The 21,118-nt window shown below is 38.4% G+C and overlaps 6 protein-coding genes across 6 annotated transcripts; 4 read left to right on the top strand and 2 right to left on the bottom strand.

The window, feature by feature from the left end:
- Window positions 1–30: 30 nt before the first annotated feature.
- On the bottom strand, window positions 31–3,053 carry BATDEDRAFT_37569 (uncharacterized protein). The gene is made up of 2 exons (XM_006683023.1): window positions 2,840–3,053; window positions 31–2,617 (listed from the first exon to the last, which is right to left on the bottom strand). Exons 1-2 carry the CDS (start codon window positions 3,011–3,013, stop codon window positions 143–145), a joined length of 2,649 nt encoding a protein of 882 aa, XP_006683086.1. The 5' UTR covers window positions 3,014–3,053; the 3' UTR covers window positions 31–142.
- A 2,257-nt stretch (window positions 3,054–5,310) lies between these two features.
- Window positions 5,311–7,603, top strand: BATDEDRAFT_28663 (serine/threonine protein kinase CDC7; the record flags this gene model as incomplete). Its single annotated transcript, XM_006682997.1, has 9 exons — window positions 5,311–5,695; window positions 5,791–6,028; window positions 6,164–6,226; window positions 6,322–6,352; window positions 6,442–6,615; window positions 6,702–6,832; window positions 6,944–7,026; window positions 7,148–7,297; window positions 7,395–7,603. The coding sequence occupies 9 exons, from the start codon at window positions 5,311–5,313 to the stop codon at window positions 7,601–7,603; spliced, it is 1,464 nt and encodes a 487-aa protein (XP_006683060.1).
- A 222-nt stretch (window positions 7,604–7,825) lies between these two features.
- Window positions 7,826–11,020, bottom strand: BATDEDRAFT_28664 (uncharacterized protein; the record flags this gene model as incomplete). The annotated part of the gene is made up of 11 exons (XM_006682998.1): window positions 7,826–8,203; window positions 8,297–8,405; window positions 8,492–8,619; window positions 8,731–8,876; window positions 9,011–9,054; window positions 9,144–9,269; window positions 9,350–9,396; window positions 9,553–9,658; window positions 9,719–9,858; window positions 9,964–10,091; window positions 10,927–11,020. 11 exons carry the CDS (start codon window positions 11,018–11,020, stop codon window positions 7,826–7,828), a joined length of 1,446 nt encoding a protein of 481 aa, XP_006683061.1.
- Window positions 11,021–11,340: 320 nt separating this feature from the next.
- BATDEDRAFT_92875 (uncharacterized protein) lies at window positions 11,341–11,682 on the top strand (the record flags this gene model as incomplete). Its single annotated transcript, XM_006683045.1, has 1 exon — window positions 11,341–11,682. One exon carries the CDS (start codon window positions 11,341–11,343, stop codon window positions 11,680–11,682), a length of 342 nt encoding a protein of 113 aa, XP_006683108.1.
- A 1,037-nt stretch (window positions 11,683–12,719) lies between these two features.
- BATDEDRAFT_92876 (uncharacterized protein) lies at window positions 12,720–18,403 on the top strand (the record flags this gene model as incomplete). Its single annotated transcript, XM_006683046.1, has 16 exons — window positions 12,720–12,966; window positions 14,482–14,518; window positions 14,600–14,746; window positions 14,844–15,037; window positions 15,150–15,339; window positions 15,422–15,618; window positions 15,709–15,863; window positions 15,967–16,138; window positions 16,261–16,463; window positions 16,549–16,689; window positions 16,831–17,055; window positions 17,151–17,456; window positions 17,568–17,699; window positions 17,796–17,897; window positions 18,011–18,192; window positions 18,319–18,403. 16 exons carry the CDS (start codon window positions 12,720–12,722, stop codon window positions 18,401–18,403), a joined length of 2,715 nt encoding a protein of 904 aa, XP_006683109.1.
- An 835-nt stretch (window positions 18,404–19,238) lies between these two features.
- On the top strand, window positions 19,239–20,366 carry BATDEDRAFT_28668 (uncharacterized protein; the record flags this gene model as incomplete). Its single annotated transcript, XM_006682999.1, has 1 exon — window positions 19,239–20,366. One exon carries the CDS (start codon window positions 19,239–19,241, stop codon window positions 20,364–20,366), a length of 1,128 nt encoding a protein of 375 aa, XP_006683062.1.
- Window positions 20,367–21,118: the final 752 nt, after the last annotated feature.

Consider the following 21,118-nt stretch of genomic DNA (forward strand, 5'->3'; position numbering starts at 1 on the left):
CATTCAACCGTCTGTTTTACCCTTTAAAAAGCTTAGTCATACAAAAAATAGCTTTATTTCAATTGTCAATCGATAGAAATTGCATAGAATTACATCTGTCTGTTTAGTGAAGAAACAGAAAGCAAGTTTTCAAAGAAAACAGTTAAGCACGCTCAACACGGAACTGGTTGATTGTAGCACCGGAAAAGTCGACACCACCATCAGAAGTAAAGCGAAGTGCAATGGAAAACTCTTTTGATGGAGCAGTGAAGGGGAACGATCCAGTAACAGTGACATTGTTACCCGACACACCAGGGAAGACAGTCTTTTGGTCAGAAGACTTGGAAGAAAGCAATGGAGTAACCTTACCATCTGATCCCTTGACATCCAAGTAGAGGAAATCAAAATCGGGCTCAGAATCCAGATTCACATCCAACTTGACAACAAGCTTCTCACCAGCAGTAGCAGTAAAGAACACATCAATGGCGGAATCAACATTTTCAACGTATCGGATGCCGTTACCAATAATGAATTTACCATTCTTGCCCTTATTCCATCCATTGGCAGTAGAGGTCTGGTCAGTGTTGTACAGACCAACATTCTTGGTAAAGGAAGTAAACTCGAACGCGGGTCCAGTGGTAATGTCATATCTCTGGCTCGAAGAAGGCAAAAGGCGAACGAAACGGTTGGTCTTTAGCACTTGCTTGCCCTTGGTGGTACCAATAATTCGAACGGCTCTGTTTCCAAGATCGGCATGAGCACTGCTGCCAGCAAAGATGTCAACATCAATTGTCTTTGCGGTGGCAGGGACGTCCTGGTTTTTGTAAAGAGTCTTTCCATCAGTGGAGGAAAAGGTAAGCTTTTCAATACCAGAGACTTCGGCATGAATGACAAGGGAGTCAGGGCTGGATTCATAGGACAATGGCTCAGAAACAAAGTGGAGTTTGTTCTGGCCAGTCTTTTCACCAATGCGGACAAGGTTGTCAGCAATACGATCGTACTGAGTGTTGGTTGTGGAGTTGGGCTGCAGATCGGACCAACGAGCACGCACAACAATATCTGTCTTGATACCGAGATCTTCAATCAATTGGCCGTTGTATTTACCGTTACGGACAGATTGACGAATACCAACGGAAAGACGGTTCATGTATTTTCCGGAAGTGGGCTTCCAGGTGAGCTCGTTAGTGAAGGGGAACTGTTTAAAGTCAAAGGGATCCATGAGCATCAACGCAGGGTCAACGTCCAGAATATTGGCACCACCACCACCAGTGTTTCCATCCTCACCGAAAATGGTACCAGCATCATAGTTTTGGACATTGGCAGAGAACAATTCACAAGCAGAGAAGCAGTTTCCATCAGTGAAAACACCCATGGGGCGAACGTAAGCCTGACCATAGGTGTTTGTGGCCTCGGCAGTGTCAAAGTCACCAATCTTGGTATAACGAGATCCAGCTGGAGTCTCGCTCCAAACCTGGGCCCAGATGTCGGAAGGATCCTTTCCTTCAACAAAGATGTTGTGGGTAACATTGTTCATCAAGTAGCGAGCACCGAATGGCTCGAAATCAGGCTTGAACAGCTGGGGAAGCATGTCAGCAAAGGTAATGTAACCACCTGGGTTGCTACGGATCTCGAACACAACCGACTTGGTATCCTTCAACTCCTTGGAAAGCAGAGATCGGATGATGCGAATAGCGGGATCGATAGACTCGGCATCGGTAATGGGATCGGTTGGCTCAAAATCATCAAGCTTGATGACACCCATGTTCTTGGTCTGTGGCTTGTAAATGGCCCAGGAAACCTTGGTAACGCCAGTGGGGGTGAAAGTAACCTTTGGAGATTCAGCTCCAATAATAGCTTGGTGCATCTTCTTCTCCTCAAGATCTTGGTGAGCACGAGCGCGGGGGTGCTTAAGATCCTTGATGACTTCAAACATGCGAGACTGAGTAGTGGCACCGGACTTGGAAGCACGGAGACTTGTGCTCTTGGGAGGAGCTGGAGTGTCTGGCAAAGTGGTGTTGGTCAGGTTCTTGTACATATTGGAAGACAGAGCCCAGCATGCATTGGAGTGGCCAGTGACGTATGGAACATCGACAGTGTACTTGTGGTTATAGTGCTTGCGAGACTTGAAGCTAAGCTTGATAGAATCAACACTTGGGAGTCGGTTAACAGAGCCATAAATAGAACCAATGTACTCGAGAGCAGTACGCTGACCACCAAAATCATTGGCACCGTCACCAGATTTGAATTGGTTCTCCTTGAACCATTCGACAAAAGTCTTGCCATTGATACCCACGAGTTCATCACCAAGCTCAATCTTGGAGTACTCCTTGCCCACTAGAGCCAAAATTTCGGGAACTTTAGTGATGCCAGATACAAGAACGGTGGGCTTCTTGGCAATGTCCTTGTCACCCTCAACCAGTGAGTATTCCAGACCAGTGGTTGCAAAGAAACAACGGTATGGCGCGGAGTTGAACCAACGAGTGTGCTGATCACGGATCTTGACAAACACATCGCTGAGTGAGAGCTGGAGCTCCTCATCACTGATCTTGTCAATGTTGCTACGGAGGCTCTTCATGACTGGGAACGGATCAGCGGCTGGTCCATAGTTGGTCATCTTGGAATCATAATTGACCCATGCCTAGACACGAAGAATGGAATCAAGGGTAGCGCGAATGTATTGGACGGGAATAATAGGACAATTGTAACCATTCGAATCGAGGCGTAAAATTAATTTGACCCGCAAATTGAATATAGAATGAGTAACAAAAATATAGAAATGATCATTCAACACACAATAGGAATGTCCAACTATAGTATTCAGTGTAGACAATCCAAATCAATCAGAAAACAGACGACTTACGGTAAGAATATTTTCAGCATTCTTGAGAATGACCTCCTTTTGGGCACGAGTGGTGGGCAAAAATGTAAAGCGGCCAGCATCACGATCAGCCTTGATGAGATTGTATTGAGGGAAATCTGCAGATACGACAGAGGCAGCAGTGGCCAACAGAGCAACTACAGATGAAACAAGCATTGTATATGTATGTAAAGTGTATGTTCTACGGTGAAAGAATAGAAAAACTATTTATGAATTAAAACAGATTTCAACGCACCAGGTATTTATGGAAACGGAATCTGTAATGATTGAAACAGTTACAATGCATTAATACCTTGTTGCAAATTTGACCCGTATATACGTGAAATATACTTTTACTTAGCAGCTAAAGGGTAGTCTATACTTGCGCCATTGCACTTGACACTATTGCGGGTGAACAGAAACGCTACTCGAAATATGAATTAACTTGCACCCGCAACTAATCATTCGCTGCTTTGCCACATCAAATGAAATTAGTTGACAGACTAATCGAGCTATTACAACCCGTCGAAATGTGATTGAGCCAATATGAGTACTTTTTCATTTAGCATAATGGCAATACTGCTTTGATTGCATAACAGGAACGTACTGTAATTATAGCTAGTGACAATGAGCATGATAGCGAGGGGATAATGATAAATTGTTAGTAGCCAACACCATGAGTGTTATCATGTGTTTGAGATACTTGCATAAAATTCATTCAATCACACTTTATGTGGTTGGGTTTGATGTCGCTCTTTTGGAAATATTGATAGATTGTTCATCTGCTGATTTGAATAGCAGGAGTATCTATTGCCTGTGTTTCCTGTACCGCAGCCAGTTTACTGAGCAATTTACTGCTCTTTTCGATTAAATATAGAACAACCTTTTTTGACCCTGCTTTGACACAATCCTAAATACTACATCTATAGTGTATTCTAACCTAAATCAATCGTGCAGTTTTACAAATGAATTCATGTTTTCGAGATGCTGCTGTTTGAGCCTCTTGATGCCATCAGAATGTCCAACTCATGATGAGTGAGATCTCTATGCAATCAAAATAAATATACTCTTCCCTGTTCTCACCCTCATTATCGCTGAAACGTAATTACACTTCCAAGCATGTTCTGTTGCATATGACTAGTCATGTTGTATCAGCCGTGTTTGACTTTTCGCGTTCAAGCCAATATCAAATGGATTAGTGATGCCATCACCAATACATGCAATGTATAGTCAGTTTGCTGTACAATATGCCGCAATCACATTATCTAATTGCCTACTTAAATGGTGTGATTTTACAAGCGATGACTCGTCAAATCATCAAAGTAGATGCAGTCTGATCTTTGAGAAAATTGTAGATGAACTAGGGCTCGGCTTTAAAAATATTAAACAAGTGGCTTCAAAGTGTTTGATGGTTTACACTTGGCAAACAATACCAAACTGATAGTGTATCAAAGTTTAAACACACATCAATTTGATGCTAGATTCGATACTATGCCCAGTAGTATGGTTCACAGTATAGGATGCCAGTGTTGAGTGGCTTTATAATAATGAATTAATTTGGCATTCTTGATTTGTAAACGATTGCTTTCAAAACACGCACATCCACTGCCAGCTGGTGTTCAAGTGTATTTTGCCTATATCAGCATCAGAAAATCAGTATACATCATATAACTGATTGAAATACTGATGACCAACTAAACATCAAGTGGTTCCATGTAAATATGGTAACAGCTCAAGGCGCAACCACATTTGAACATTTCGAACCCCCAAACTACCCTTAAATCAAATACTGTCGTAAAAGCCTTGAAGCTTACCAATTAAATTACTCGAGTGCTGCACCATCAATACTATATATTGGCATGCTTTGCTATTCATGCAGTTCAATAAGATATATTGCATAAATCATTGAGATCTTACCCTATTTCCCGGAAATGGTGTTATTCTTTTTGATTTTTAACTCCAGTGATAGCCGCTTTCCCCGATTGTTTGTACAAGCAATTAGATTTGATTTTAATCGACCTAAACAACTCAAACTATCCGTCAACTACTCAACCTGCACATTCCACCAAAAAACAGGATTGACCAATACTTGATCCAACAATATGTATTGGTGGGTAACACGAGTAAACTATCATAAAAACATACATTAGTAATGATTAAGCGTGTCGTGTATTTAAACAACTATATCAAAAGTTTAATCCATTTAAATGAGTCGAGTTCATGACATTACCATTGCAAAAATACGCTGATTTTTATTAGATTTCAATGCAAGAAAATCAGCATTGATCGTCTGTCTGGTTGTTGGGCTTGAATAATTTACAAGTTGTGTAATGAGTGTGTTGGCTATTTCTGCACTGGCTTGAGTCTTGATGACACCACCAAGAATATCAGCTTTAAAAAGTCGTTCAATTTGAATGACATCTTGGAAAGTTTCGGACATGTTATAAAGTATCCCAAAAATTTCCAAGTCAGCGATGATGGGGATGAGAGCAGAAGAATGTCATCAAGCAGTCCAGCTTTATAATGATACTGTTGTTGAGGACTCTGAAGGAACGAATCAAGACAATGAGTCTGACGGTGGTCAATTGACTGTGGATGCTATGACTGACAAACTGGATCTATGCAATATGCCAGATATTCACAGTCACTGCATCAGGGAGGAAGAGAGTATTACTAGAGAACATGAACAGTTGACAGACCATAATTTTAAAGTAGAACAAAACGAGGAAATGGAAGAGAGTGATCCGGACGACGACGTAGAAGAAGAGTTGGAGCCGTCTATCCAGCAAGAAATTGACGAGTTTTACCAAGAGTTTCCATGCGAGGCAGACTATTACATATTTGACAAGATTGGCGAAGGTAATTGCTGATTTTATTTTAATTACAAGCTGCCATGTTTTATATCCTTATTCTAATTACCATGAATGGACCTGATTGCATTGGCTAAATATCAGGTACATTTAGCTCAGTATACAAAGCGATCGATACCAAACATTATAGATACAAGGCATCTTGGTGTCTGGATCATATACCAGCAAATGTTCGTCAGGAACAACTCGCTACAAAGTCTATGATTAGTGCACTGAGTTTGGCTCGGACTTCAAATTGTAGCATTGTTGCACTCAAGAGAATCTACGCAACAAGTAGTCCAACACGAATCTACAATGAGATCAAGATTTTATTTATGCTCAGGTATTGAGTCAACTTTTTGTATTGGCCGATTAGTTGTTGTATTTGTGTAGAGCAATAGCCTTGTGATGCCACTTGTTTAGAATGATTGCTTTTAGACTTGGTTTGCTTAGTAGTTTTTGGTATCAATTTATTTAGAGGGCATCCCAATATTGCACCGATTATCACTGCTGTTAGACATTGTGATCAAGTTGTAGTCGTGTATGTATGCATTTAGATATACTGTCATTTTTACTGTCTTGCACTAATCTCATGTAATGCACTCGAAATTTTGCTCAACATTCAAATTTTAAAAGAATGCGATACTTTGCTCATGATGATTTCAAGGTAATTTGCCGCTTTAATCCATCATATATACAAGATCACTATTTTTCCATCTAACGCATTTCTATTTACTATTATCAAACACCATTTAGTCATATTTTTATAATCTCACGAGAAAGGAAATTCAAAATTACATGTGGGCACTTTTGAATGCACTCGCATACACCCATAAGCATCATTTGATTCATCGAGATATTAAGCCAAGCAATTTTTTATATAACCGAAAAACGCAAACAGGTGTTTTGGTAGATTTTGGACTTGCTCAGGTAACAAACTCTAATGTTGCCAAAAACATTGCATTCCTATTGATCCTACGTATACAATCTCATTCTTGCGTGTTTGGTTTTTATAGGAAGAATCATTTAAATTGACAGGGAAGCTACAGGATGGCGGTGCTAAAGGATACACCGAAGCCGAATACATTCAAAAGGCAAACAGCCGTTCAAAACGACGCCGTATGGGTTATTTTGTTCCTGACACAAGGTAATACTGTAATCCGAGTGTTTATGTTTACAAGTTTTATTTCTGGGATTAGTAAATTGGTTGGAATGAATTCGATCATATAACGGTTGTTTTGAATACATGTTTGAATAGACCGTCCATACGTGCTAGCCGAGCAGGCACGCGTGGGTTTCGAGCTCCAGAAGTTTTGCTCAAAGTAGTCAATCAAACCCGAGGTAACCATACAACTGTAATAATTTGTAAACATTGAGAGTCTACGTTGGTAGATTATACACCAACACGACTATTTTGATTGCTATGGTAAAGTCATTCGGTATTAACATGGTTATTTATCAGCAATTGATGTGTGGTCTGTTGGAGTGATTCTTCTTTGCATAGCTACTGGTAACTTTCCATTTTTTCAATCAAACGATGATCAAGACGCTTTGTTGGAAATTGCGAGTATTTTTGGCTTGACCGAAATGCGCAAGGCTGCAGTGAAATTAGGTAAGACGAATGCAAGCGCATTTTCATTTTTAATATGTAGTGGGTTTTTAGCATTGCATCCAAGGTTGGATTCAGTTTGCTAAACTTTGAATATTAGGACGGAATTTTGAAACCAATGTGCCTAGTATTGATCAACGAATACCCTTTCGTGATCTTGTGGAGAGGTTTGGACGAGGACGACAAGATTTGCTGTGTGATGCTGGATATGATCTTATGGGACGCATGTTGATGCTGAATCCTGCCGAACGCATCACTGCAGAGGATGCCTTGGACCATGCATTTTTTTCGAATCGTAGTGTGGTTTAGCATTGCTCTGCAGACTTGATGCAGCATCTAAGCCAGGAGTGTATATACATTGGCAGTTTTCGGTATAGTTGAACTTGTTATCACAGCATTTGAATTAAAGTTGATGATAAAAACTATAAGCAAAACAGTTTATTTTTAATTCATTTCGAAAGTGCAAACAATTTGCTCAGGTATTCAAATGACAAGTGTAGAGGATTACAACAGTTGTTGATGACTTGACATTTAGCCAAAAGAGCGGCCAAAAGATCTAGGAATAGCGTGAGGATGAGAATCGTTTGGCTGGAACCCCATTATTGGCGAAGCAGAAGGAGATCTAGCCACGCTTCCAGATCGACTAGAAATACTCAATTGTCGTTGAAACACATGTGGAGCGGGTGTACTGGTAGACTCGTATTTCAGTATAGGAAGTGTAGGTGGAAACTGGTCATCCAGCATTTCCATTGTGAAGGGATTTGAAGATGAGGGAAAAGATCCATTAGTTTGTTTGAGTATAAGCATCTCAGTGAGTTGACGCAAACGTTGGTAATGGGCAGATGAAGTGTTTCGCCATTCTTCATTTGCAGCCTCTGATTCTTGAAGTCGGTGCTTTGCATCATTTAACTAATACATTGAAGAAACCAAAAAAATTAAAATAAACTGATTGAGATTCCAACATTGAAACAAGTTTTTCGTTTTGTAATAGAATCTTATTACCTCTGCTTTGAGAACTTCAATCACACCAGGACCAGCCGCGATTGATGGAGAAGTGAGCTCAGACATGGATGAGCTACTGCTATGCGCATACCCCCACTTTTTATTCGATCTAATATTTGTATAGCAGTTGGATAAACAAGACAGATTGTTGACGAGTTGAACTCAATTTCGAGACATGAAATAGCCAGTACTTACGATGTGGAAACAGAAGGGCCATTTCCTACTCTTCCTCGTAACTCGTCAAGTTGTTTTTGAAGTCGATTCACCATAAACTCTTGTTCTTTTTCCAACACGCACTCCATTTCAACCTTGTCTTTTTGAAGCTAGATTTGAAGTGATTGCGGTTCAATGACAGATTCAAAATTTGAACAAGTTAGTCTATGGACCAGTAAACATGACATGATTGTATAATTGGATAAAACGCTGTAATCAACCTGACGTAGTTTTTTTTGCAGTTGGTTTGTAATCATTTCTTCCTCTGCCTCGACACGCATTAGCAAATCTCCTTTTTCATGTTGTAGTTGCTGAATCCGCTTCATCAAAGTATTTGAAATGTATTCTTCTTCGACTTCAGCGGTGGCTTGCTAATATGGTTGACACGCAATGATGTGATACATGGAGTATAGAATTAATAAGACTGAACAAGGGATGCCAAGCTTGATTACGGAACCAGTCATAATATGATTTGCTAGAATCAATCAAACCAAAAGATACTTGCCAAATTGACAGTCATTTGTTTAAGTGCTTGCTTATCAGCTCTAACATTGCAATCAAGTATTAATATGGTTGCTTAAACTGGGTAGATATAAAGCAAAGTTTGCGGCAAGATTTCAAACTAGAAACGCACCTCAAGGTTGCAACCAATCCCTTTTCGGCCTTCAAATCCTGTTTCAGTTTGTTCATGGTCCGCTGTTGAGATTCTAATTCGGAAACAAGTGACTGCATTCTTGTTCTAAGCACAGTTGGATCGTTACTATATTAAGTAATCAATAAAAGTTAAAATTCATCAGAATTGATGAGTTTATTCCTACCAATGACATAGAATAGTATTACCTGTCACTCAGACGCCCAACAGGCAACTCAATATCCAGAGATTGATTCTACAATAGAATAACGATTAAAATGAAAGAGTCAAGATGTGATGACAGTAGGAATGGAATACAAAATGGTTGTTCAAGATGAATAGAACAGTATGATTGGTTTAGTTGATATCAGACAATAAGAAACCAAGAGAGTTAATCCAGTAGATTACAAACCTGTTCAGAACCCTTGCGAACAGACAGTTGGACAGGAGTGATATCTGGATGAGTTGCATCTGCAGTTTGCATGGACAGTTGTTTTGACATGATAATAGAATTGCAGCTGAATCAAAGTATGAGCATATCAAATCATGTGCGAGATACTTGAGTCAATTCAACTCACCTGTGTGATTGGCTTGTTCTAAGACCACCAAATCCAGTGTCCTTTAGAGCGTGGGGAAGAGGATGCGAGTTGCTGTTTGCATTTGTGGTTCGCGTCCTGTTGAATGCTCTCGATTCCTTGGTCAACGTTGTCATGACAATCTATAATAATTCTTAAAATAATTCATAACTCTAATATGATCTTACTATTCAAATCAACTGTCAAACAATCTACTGATGTTTGTAAAAAGAATTCTTCATTCTAACACTTTTGATTGGTTTGACAATTGAATTGACAAAAAAATACTCCACATCGGGGAATCGAACCCCGGCCACCACGGTGAAAGCGTGGGATCCTAACCACTGGACCAATGCGGACTGCAAACATCCTGTTTCTATTTACTATATTATTCTTAATTATTACACTTGTGATCTCGGCTAGTTGATTGTATTCAACATTCTGCTCGAGTAATAATTACCATGTTTAATAAATTTGTAAAGATCTGAAACAGAGTCGACTATTATATTAAATCTTGATGTTTGACTCTGGTTAAACTACTGGTTTTGTAATCCGTCAATGTAAGCTTGTGTTACGAAATTAGGATATTGCTATTGAAATAATCGATTGGTGACGAAATTGACAACCTGCAAGATGGCTAGATAATTGTAAAGCATGTATAGTGTTTCAAGATGGCTGATCTATAAAGCCAATACAACAATCATGAAACATTGACCAGTCAATAAAATATCCGACATTGGTAGTATATAATACTGCTGGATCCAGAAATATCAAAAATATGAGTGGTTAGGGTTCTGCTGTGTAACGGAATTCCTGGTACGAAGAGTATACTGCGGTTGCTACATGGTAATTCACAAGCACTCGATTCTTCTATATTCCACTGTTTCGTATCCGCTTAAAATCACATTTATTCAACTAGTACACTTTTCATCTGTAAATGGTATGCTTGATTTGATCGTATTGCATCAACCAACTAATATACGCTTCCAAAATCCATCAATTACAAGATCGTTCATCAAGATCAAACTAAACTGTTTCCAATGCAATCTCTGTTGATGTTGACCGGGGTCATCAAACCATTGGCTTGATTAAACCACAGTTCAGGGCTGCTGTTTAGTTTAAGGGCTGGAATTATGCAACTGTATACAAAAGGGCGGCTCTAATGCATTAGACAACTGAATAGTCCAATGTTTGAAAACACGCTAGCTTACTAGGTATAATAGGGCTGCATATACCACAGCCATCCACAAAATCTGTCAATCTAAACAGTACATCAAACATATCGATACCTTGATTTACGGTCATTTCATCATGTGAACCAATATGCTGTCACATAATAGCTTATCATTCTGTATAGATTATTTTAGATTCGGATAAAACGGTTCAAGGAACAAGCCACGATACAAGCAACGCCAATGCCCCGTCATCTCAGTGCACATAAGGCTTAAAATCAAACATCCATCAATCTACACATCCTATTAAGCAGTATCTATATTACGCCGTAGCTGTGTGTACATATGCTTTTATACATACCTCAATCTCAAACAGTTTTGTATAAATTGAGTCGATTTTACTCCAGTTTTTAGTCATCTTACAACAATCTACTTCTTGCATCAACATTTACAATGAAATTTACAATCTTTACCATTGCCGCCACTTGCATTGCTGCCGTGTCTGCTGCTTCAAGTACTCCTGAAAGTGGTGTTTCCACCAATCTCGGGAAACGTGGTTTAAAGTCATTTTTAAAACGCCAAAAATCTGTCAAGCATAAACAGTGCGATCCCAAAAAGTGTGTCCAAAATTATGACGAGTCTTATTGCTATAGTACTGAAGCCCAAACCGATCTAGTTCCATGCCGTGCTGGTGATCAAGGTGTCTGCAAAGAACGTGCTTTTTTAGCGTGTCTTCTTGGTGCTTGTACCTGCCTTGTTGCAACTGCAATTATTTCAGAAGGGCTAGACAATTAAGCATTTAAACGACTTGGCTACCTTTAATTTGTTGGATTCATGTTAAACTCAACAATTCGTTAATAAATCATTGTTTTTGACTACAATCAGTTGACATGCTTAAAGTGATATTTGAGTTTAATATATAAACTACTGCATAGTATAGCAGATTGATTAAAGTATCATGACTGTGTATCCAGTAAAGTCAAGATTGACAATGAATGTAGTAATGCAAGTCAGTTTTGATAAACGCGACGCATTTCAGCAATCATGTCATTTACTAATGACAAGCATAGTGTTGATCACATATTCAAGACCAACCAGACTAGACATTACAATACTGTATACATGTTCAAGAGTAGTTATACTAATGATCATATACAAGTTGTATGAATTTCAAGACAATTTACAACAGTTTTTGTGATAATATAAAACTTGGCTTGAAAGTCGAGATCAAAGCAGAATCGTTTCCAATGCAATCTCTGTTGATGTTGACCGGGGTCATCAAACCATTGGCTTGATTAAACCACAGTTCAGGGCTGCTGTTTAGTTTAAGGGCTAGAATTATGCAACTGTATACAAAAGGGCGGCTCTAATGCATTAGACAACTGAATAGTCCAATGTTTGAAAACACGCTAGCTTACTAGGTATAATAGGGCTGCATATACCACAGCCATCCACAAAATCTGTCAATCTAAACAGTACATCAAACATATCGATACCTTGATTTACGGTCATTTCATCATGTGAACCAATATGCTGTCACATAATAGCTTATCATTCTGTATAGATTATTTTAGATTCGGATAAAACGGTTCAAGGAACAAGCCACGATACAAGCAACGCCAATGCCCCGTCATCTCAGTGCACATAAGGCTTAAAATCAAACATCCATCAATCTACACATCCTATTAAGCAGTATCTATATTACGCCGTAGCTGTGTGTACATATGCTTTTATACATACCTCAATCTCAAACAGTTTTGTATAAATTGAGTCGATTTTACTCCAGTTTTTAGTCATCTTACAACAATCTACTTCTTGCATCAACATTTACAATGAAATTTACAATCTTTACCATTGCCGCCACTTGCATTGCTGCCGTGTCTGCTGCTTCAAGTACTCCTGAAAGTGGTGTTTCCACCAATCTCGGGAAACGTGGTTTAAAGTCATTTTTAAAACGCCAAAAATCTGTCAAGCATAAACAGTGCAATCCCGAAAAGTGTTGCAAAAACTATGACGAGTCTTATTGCTATAGTACTGAAAGCCAAACTGGTCCAGTCCCATGCCGTGCTGGTGATCAAGGTGCCTGCAAAGAACGTTCCTGTGAAGATTGTGGTATGGTTGTTGTTTGCTGCATTGCTCTAGCCGCATTTTCCCTGTGTCATAGTTAAGCATTTAAACGACTTGGCTACCTTTAATTTTTTGGATTCATATTAAAAATCAATACACTTAATAAATCATTGTTTTTGACTACAATCAGTTGACATGCTTAAAATGATATTTGAGTGTAATATATAAACTACTGCATAGTATAGCAGATTGATTAAAGTATCATGACTGTGTATCCAGTAAAGTCAAGATTGACAATGAATGTAGTAATGCAAGTCAGTTTTGATAAACGCGACGCATTTCAACAATCATGTCATTTACTAATGACAAGCATAGTGTTGATCACATATTCAAGACCAACCAGACTAGACATTACAATAATATATACATGTTCAAGAGTAGTTATACTAATGATCATATACAAGTTGTATGAATTTCAAGACAATTTACAACAGTTTTTGTGGTAATATAAAACTTGGCTTGAAAGTCGAGATCAAAGCAGAATCGAAACTTGATTCAAAATCTACTTTGCTGCATGGAATTGTTTTCAGTAGAATCAGTGCAGCAAGTGAGTTTGTAACAGGATTATATATGACATATGATTGTTTCTGTAAACACAATCGTTTTTAATGGCCGAGTCTTGTTCATTAAACAGAATATTATTGCTTGAATGCTCGATACTGACCTTGTTCCTTTTAAATGTGCATGTTTGAACAATGACTATATTGATAATCAATAATCACTGGATAGGCACTTCATCAATTATTAGATTCTACAGCAGATGGACTTTTAAAGAAAGATGCCGAGTCGTATTTACTTGAATTCCAGCGAGCTCAGATAGCATGGGAAACTTCCCTTCAATTGCTAGCCATGCAAGTATGAACTCTTGAACCCATTGATACTGTTTAAACCAAACGATTCAAGTCTAGAATACTGACATTGTATTTACACCCGCCGACTTGAATTCTTTCATACTGGACAATCCATCAGAATCCAAGTGTACAACTATTTGGTGCACAAACGCTATATAACAAGCTATTGAATTTTTGGTAAGAATGTTTGCAGAACAGCAGAGTAAACCATGTTTGGTTCTAATAGTATTTCAGGAGCTCGTTTCCAAACTCAAAACTAGATCAGGTTCAGCAAATGCTTGTGCAGCTTTTGGCAAACAGTGAACTGACAAGCCCGTGGTTTGTGACGGCCAAGATTGCTCAAGTGGTATGTGTTTTTATTGTAAAGCGTTATCTGATGTCGGATATTGTCAGATCTTGTCGGATAACAATTATTATTGCTTCAAAATACTGAATGCTGTTGTTCAATAGATTGTCATTTTGATTCTGAAAAGTCGAGTTGATAATCCAGATTTTCATTTCAAACAAACAGTGGCCTATCTTTTAGATAAAATGTCAGTTGCACAGACAGATTCTACAGCAGTAGATGCATCGTATTTTAGCAAGATAATCTTGGAATTGACAGGGTTGATCCCAGAAGAAATGTACAAGATGGATCTAGACGTGGTTTCAAAGTATGTGTAATGTCTTGTTTATTTACTGGAAATTGCATGTTGAATTGTATGGACTGATTGCACCATGTTTGGTTGTTTAAGGAATAAAATGTTTGCGGCTGTTCAAAACATCTCGGTAGCTTCTTCAGAATTTAGCGTTCAAATGCTAAGCCATGTAGATCCAACAGTGCGAAGACTTTCCTTAAGATGCATATCCAGCTGGATTCAGCACGAATTCCTTCCAGTCGAGTATGTCATGCATTTACTATTTTAATGGCTGGTTTTTCCAACGATACACAATTGACATTGGTTACTGGTTTTTTCAACTATTTTAATCTGGGTGCAGCACACTTGTGCAAATTTTAAAAAGTTTATTATTTCAGCTACTTCAGGGATCTGATTTCGAAACAACTGCCGATGCCATTTCGGAGATACTTGGAGAGTGTCGACTTAAACGTGTTCAAAAGTCTGTTTGCGAATTAGCTTTGGATACCTTGACTTCGGACGCTATATATATTAGACTATCCAAGTCAATACAAGGTATGGTTAGATAATATTTGTATAATTTTCAGGAATGGGATTCAGGCATTGTTATTTTGATTGCTTGAGTTAAAATCAAGTTTTATTTTGTATTACCTTGACGTCGGTTTAGATCAAGACGAGTCGGTTGTGCAACTTATTTGCAAAATGCTTTCAGAATTAGGCAAAAACCACGTCGAGTACTTTTGGGAAAATCTGCACACTCAGCCAGTTAGCAAAGCGCTTGACATGTTGTTGGACATTACATCTTTTCCAGGATACTTTGGAGTTGACCAGGTCGTCACGCAAGTATATTTGCTTGTGTGAATTTCAAAGTATTTGTGCAATGCTTCATGTTTTTGTATGATTGACATTGAGTTTAATGTGCTGTTTTATAATACCTAGTGAGCAACCATTTTACTTTTGGTTCCTTTTTCAAGAAGCTGCTGCAGAGGGTATGGACATGTGGGCCAATGATGATTTACAAGAACAGTATTCAATTATCGAGTCTCGCATCAATCAGATTTTTCAAAAATTACTAGAGTCGCTGTGCATTCAAGTCAAATATCCGCCTTTGCATGAATATGAATCCTGGAGCAAAGGTAGTTTTGCTGAATTCAATGCAATACATTATGGTGCCTTTTGATGTTTCAAACTACTTGGTTTTATAACTGATATTTTCTATTGGTTAGACGATAGAGACAAATTCAAATCTCATCGCATAGAATGTGCGGATACCATGCTATGTTGCCACTCTATTTTGAACGATCAAGCGTTTGAGCTGGTTTGTGGTGCAATTCTTCAAAGGTTGTTGCAGTTCAACAGTTTACCGAATACTTCAATCGAGGTATGCAGTTTCCATGTAAAACTATTCGGGTTGCTTTATTTTTTTGAATACATTGGAATGAATTTTTTATTAATAAATGAATTATTCGTGTTAAACTAACTAGGAGTTGGAAGCATTTCTATTTGCGCTCAAGGGATTTAGCGAATCTGTTGATTCAAATGCAAACGTGTGTCTCGACCAAATTATTCAAACACCAGTATTGCAGCAGATTGATTCCCTTTGCACTACCCATGATTTAAGTGGACAATTGCGAAATACATGTGTGTCGTTGCTAGGTAAATCTTGATTTTGTCAGCCATTTATCATTGTAATTTCTCTAGTTATCATTTTATCAGTCGCGTGCACTTTAACGATATTTATTGTACGTTTCTTTATTGAATACGTTGCATTTCTTTAGGCTTATATGCGGACTGGCTTTCTACTCATCATAAAAGCATAGGACCAGCTTTTGAATTTGTTTTATCAAGTTTAAAAACCACTCGGTCGTGTGTTTTGGCTGCCAATGCACTTCGTCAAATTTGCGATTCGTGCCGTGTTTCGCTTGCTACCTATTCTGATCATGTTATCAATACTTGCATTTCTGTGCTTTCCGTAACAGATGTACGTTGAACTACTTATTTTAGTTTATTATCCCGATCGATGTTTCATTTATTGAGTTGATGGGTTTGATGTTTATTAAAACTAGCGAGCAACACATGGCAAGATTATCGAATCCCTTTCAATGATTATTCAAGCACTTCCTACTGATGAGGCCAGTCCCAGACTTAATATGATTCTGGATGGCATTTTATCAGAGCTTGAGACTTTGCTTGTCTCTGCCAAATCGGTAAATTTGATTGTCAATGACCACTATTGAGAATGACTAGACTTTTAAATTTGCAATGCATATGCCTTGACAATAGTTGTAATGTCTAGTAATTGACAGCTTCATACTGACATATTTTACTGTTTAATTTCAACATTTTAGAATACTAATTTGACACAATATCGGCCGGATGTGTTGGCTCAACTTGAATATTTGATTGCCTGTTCGCATGGTGCCAATTCATTTGATGATTCAAAATCAGTTATTGTAAATCTTGTGGATGTGCCCGCTGCTCCAAATGAGCACGAGCTGCGAATTGGTACGAATATAGCAAACATGATTCACACTGTGATTGTACTGTGGCATGCTGATGAAGAAATGATTCAAGTAAGTGCTATGCATACTACAACTTTTATTCTGATTCCATGGCTGGTTGATTATAGGTGTTGATTTATATAAATCTAATGCATTTACGAACTTAGACAGCGTGCAATGTCGTCAGTGAAATGTCTAAATCAAGTTTGCCCCATCTTGGTAGCCAGTGCCAGCCATTGATTTCGTTTTTTTTAAAAGCAGTTGAGCAATTTCCTAGAGCTTGCTACTTGCGCACGCTGTCTGCGTTGACAAAATATGCTGCTTCTCGTCAATCAGAAGATGAAGCTGGACTAGTCATTCGTAAAGAGGTATTCAAGACTATAAGCACACAGGTTGTAGAGCGATTTGCCACCACCTCATACATGGAAAGTCATCCCGATGTGGTCGACGAATTTGTGCGAATGCTTTATAGTGTATGTTTATCATCTATATGACTGATTTTTTGTAGGATAGTTTATTTCAATTTGAAAAAATATGCTGTTGATGCCATTTATTTCACCGACACCCTTATACCATGCATCTAGTTTCTAATAATGCATGGATCAGTCGTACTGCAAATGGAACCAGGATTTATGCGTACAGTCGTGGTCACGGTGATCTTACAGGGGCTAAAGTTGCAGGAGCGACTAGCAGTGACAACAATCCTTAAATTTGTGGTTCGTTGACTTGGTATTTTGACACCCTGCTGATTGTATGGGCTTATATCCGAGATAAAAGTACAAGGTTTTAATCTAAATTTTAATATTGAATAGACTGATTTTATCAATGCTCCATTCGAAGCTGCAGTAGTTGAACATATTGTCAAGGATGTTTTGGATACTACAGGTTTAGCGATTATTCACGAATTACTTATGGTAAACCTGTTGCTTGATTGTTTATTAAACAGCTTGTAAATCCATCCATGTATATACATATTTTTGCAAAGTATTAAATAGCTGGAATTCTGGACTGAATGATATTTTATTAGGCATTGGGTGGTGGACTACCAAGAAGCTTAGTGGACAAAGTGTCGGACGCATTATTTACGTTGATTTGCAAGTATCCAGTTCATACTCGTCAAGGATTACAAGCATGTTTAGCCCAACCAAACTTTCCTTCCAGCCTAGCTACGCCAATCCACAAAGCATCGTTTCTTAAATCCATTACCAGGTGCGTACAATTTTATGTCTGGTGTAAAGTTTACTGCAGTGCTATTGAATGGTTGTATTTTTCTGATTGTCTGGCACAATCTACTTTTTGTCGTTTTATTAAAGTACCCACCCATGTTTATTGTAGCACTCGTCAGGGAAAAACGTTTCGTAGTGCACTTAGAACGTTTTCGGCTCAATGCCGTGGGCTAGATGCTGTTGGATTTGGATAAATGCTCTATTTCACTCAATTGTAACTACAGTCGTATTCACATAAAATGAAGCAAATAAGGGAATCAAAATACATGGTAAACAGTTAATCTCATGAAATGATAGTTGCACCACATTTAGCGAAAAGTATCGTTTCGTGGACTCTGACAAAGTCGAGTGGTATTTTACTGGTGATCGGTGTGAAAACGACGGTTGCATTTCTGAAACATGCAATCTTTGCTTTCTTGAACTGGAACACGAGTGATCCAAGATTAAGATACACAAAGAGGAGTTTGTAGAGTTGTATTGACAACATCAAAACAATTAAATTTAATATCTGATTTTCAACTTGTCGATCGTAGTGTATGATTATGTTGAATGAGGATCGTCCGAGTCGAAAACTATAGTTTGTATTGCATGATGGTCGTTGTTGAAATAATTAAAAATGTTCATTGAACAAAGTCAATGTCTAGTAGGAAGGCACAACGAATATCCAACGATTGCTTATTCTAGTGCAAAATGGAGGCTCAAATTGCAAAATAAATACAAGCATTTTATTTTACATGAATACAGCTGTAAAATATGTGGACAATCAACCGTCGCAAGCTATTGACCAGTTTTTTCTTGGTTTAAAACCTGAAACCAATAAACATTTTGCTTTCACTTATGGCTGCCACTTGAAATCAATTTAGTGGCACGATTATCATGTCTAGTTTATTTATCTGCTTGTGACCGAGTTCTCACCAGATAGTCACAGGTGGAAATATAAAAGCTGGCCGAATTGCTTTCAATCTGCTGCTTAGGCGTCTTATTTTCAGCGGTTGTACACTGTTTTTGTCTGGCGTTCAATATACTTAGATGCTCTACATTATTTTCTTAACATTTGCCCTAGCAGTCAATGCATTGACAGTACATAATCCACCCGTCGATGGCTCTGGAGGAGCTGCTCCTTCAAAACCCAAATGCCACCATCGAGTTTCAAAACATGACGAATATGCATCGTATCCATCAGTCCAGTCTAATTCTCAACCAATGCCAATTGGCTGGGAATCGGGACTAAAGAATCAAGTCACGTATAGCACAATCCAACCTTTATCAGCATCTTCAATCGTGCCTGAAGTCAATCCAAACCTAGACTTTTTTATTATTGGAGATTGGGGTCAACCCAACGAGCGTCAATCTCAGGTAGCCAAAGTAATGTCGGATCTTGCATATATGACCAAGCCCGATTTTGTCCTGTCTGTTGGCGACAACTTTTATGCTACCAATGAGACTAAACACGACGGTGTACTATCCACAAATGATAGTAAATGGAACGATTTCTGGTTGAAAGTATATCAAGGATTTACCCAATCAATTCCGTGGTACTCAGTTTTGGGAAATCATGATTGGCTTGGCGATCCACAATCTCAAATCGAATATTCAAGATTAAATCCAACGAAATGGGTCATGCCCAACTATTTTTGGGAACGCACCGTCAAGCTTGGACAACATGAGGTTGCATTCATTATGATAGATACCAACTATTTGGTTTATTCAACAATGGAGATTCGGCCTATCATGCTGAATAACTTTCAACGCGCGGGCTGGACAGATGGCAATCAAACCGTCAAGATGCATTTGGATTGGATCGAAGGAGCTCTTCAACGACACTTGGACAAAAAATATGTGTTTGTAGTAGGTCACCATTTCCTTGGTACTTGCAAGCCTGTTGGACACATGGTTGAACTACAAGCACTTTTGGACAAGTACCAACCGACAGCATATCTTTATGGACATCATCATACTTTGCAAGCAACCAGTCGTGGAAAAACCCAGTATATTCAATCTGGTGCTGGAAGTGTAATGGAAGATTCTTGCCCAGATCATGACGGCTGGGCTCTTGGACAAACCAATGGATTTGTTCACGCCAGTGTAACTGAAGCTTCAATTGTGTTTAATTTCTGGGACTATACTGGTAAAATTGTGCATACTGTCAACGCATAGTCCAGCACATTGAATAGTCGATTGTACTCCTAAAACAGTATCATTTTAGAATAAATTGTTTTTACACTATCATTGTACTATAATATCTTTTGGATTGGAGCACAATGCAGTCGTATTGCACTTTGAACATTCTTGTTGATTGATCTTGAGCTAAATTATGAATCAAGTTATCTACCAATTATAAAGTCTGAGTATATCCAGATCCTGCTGCTGTTGGTGGAAGCCATAGCTTATCCATATACCATTTTTTCAATAAGATTCAATAATCTAATACAACGATTCAGCTATGATATCTAAGCTACCAGAATAAAAATTCGTGAACAATAATTTCGTTTGGATATGTTGCTCAGTTTCCATAGTGTTTTGTAGCCATATTGACGTAGAATGAAACACTAAATAAACTAAAATACATAATAAACGGCCAGTCTTATATTTGATTGGTGCCAGTTCCATCAGATTTATTGGGTAACATAGTGCCTTTTGAACTCATTAAGCTCACGGGATTTTCCCTGCTCATTCTTGTACAAGATCACAGAGTGAATGTTCACATCTCTGTTCCAATACATTTCACATTTATTCAACCTCCAGACTAAGCATTATGCTATTGAATGATCGATATAGAAGCAACAGTTGCATTCCTAAGATTGCGATCGTTGGTCTGTTGAACTAGAGCGCGAGCATATGATATTAGGCCACAGCAAAGCTTTTATAGAAGCAGTTTCTAGTAGGAAAGCAATGAATACTCAACCATT

This window comes from Batrachochytrium dendrobatidis, assembly GCF_000203795.2.
Source record: "Batrachochytrium dendrobatidis JAM81 unplaced genomic scaffold BATDEscaffold_20, whole genome shotgun sequence".
NCBI lineage: Eukaryota > Fungi > Chytridiomycota > Chytridiomycetes > Rhizophydiales > Batrachochytrium > Batrachochytrium dendrobatidis.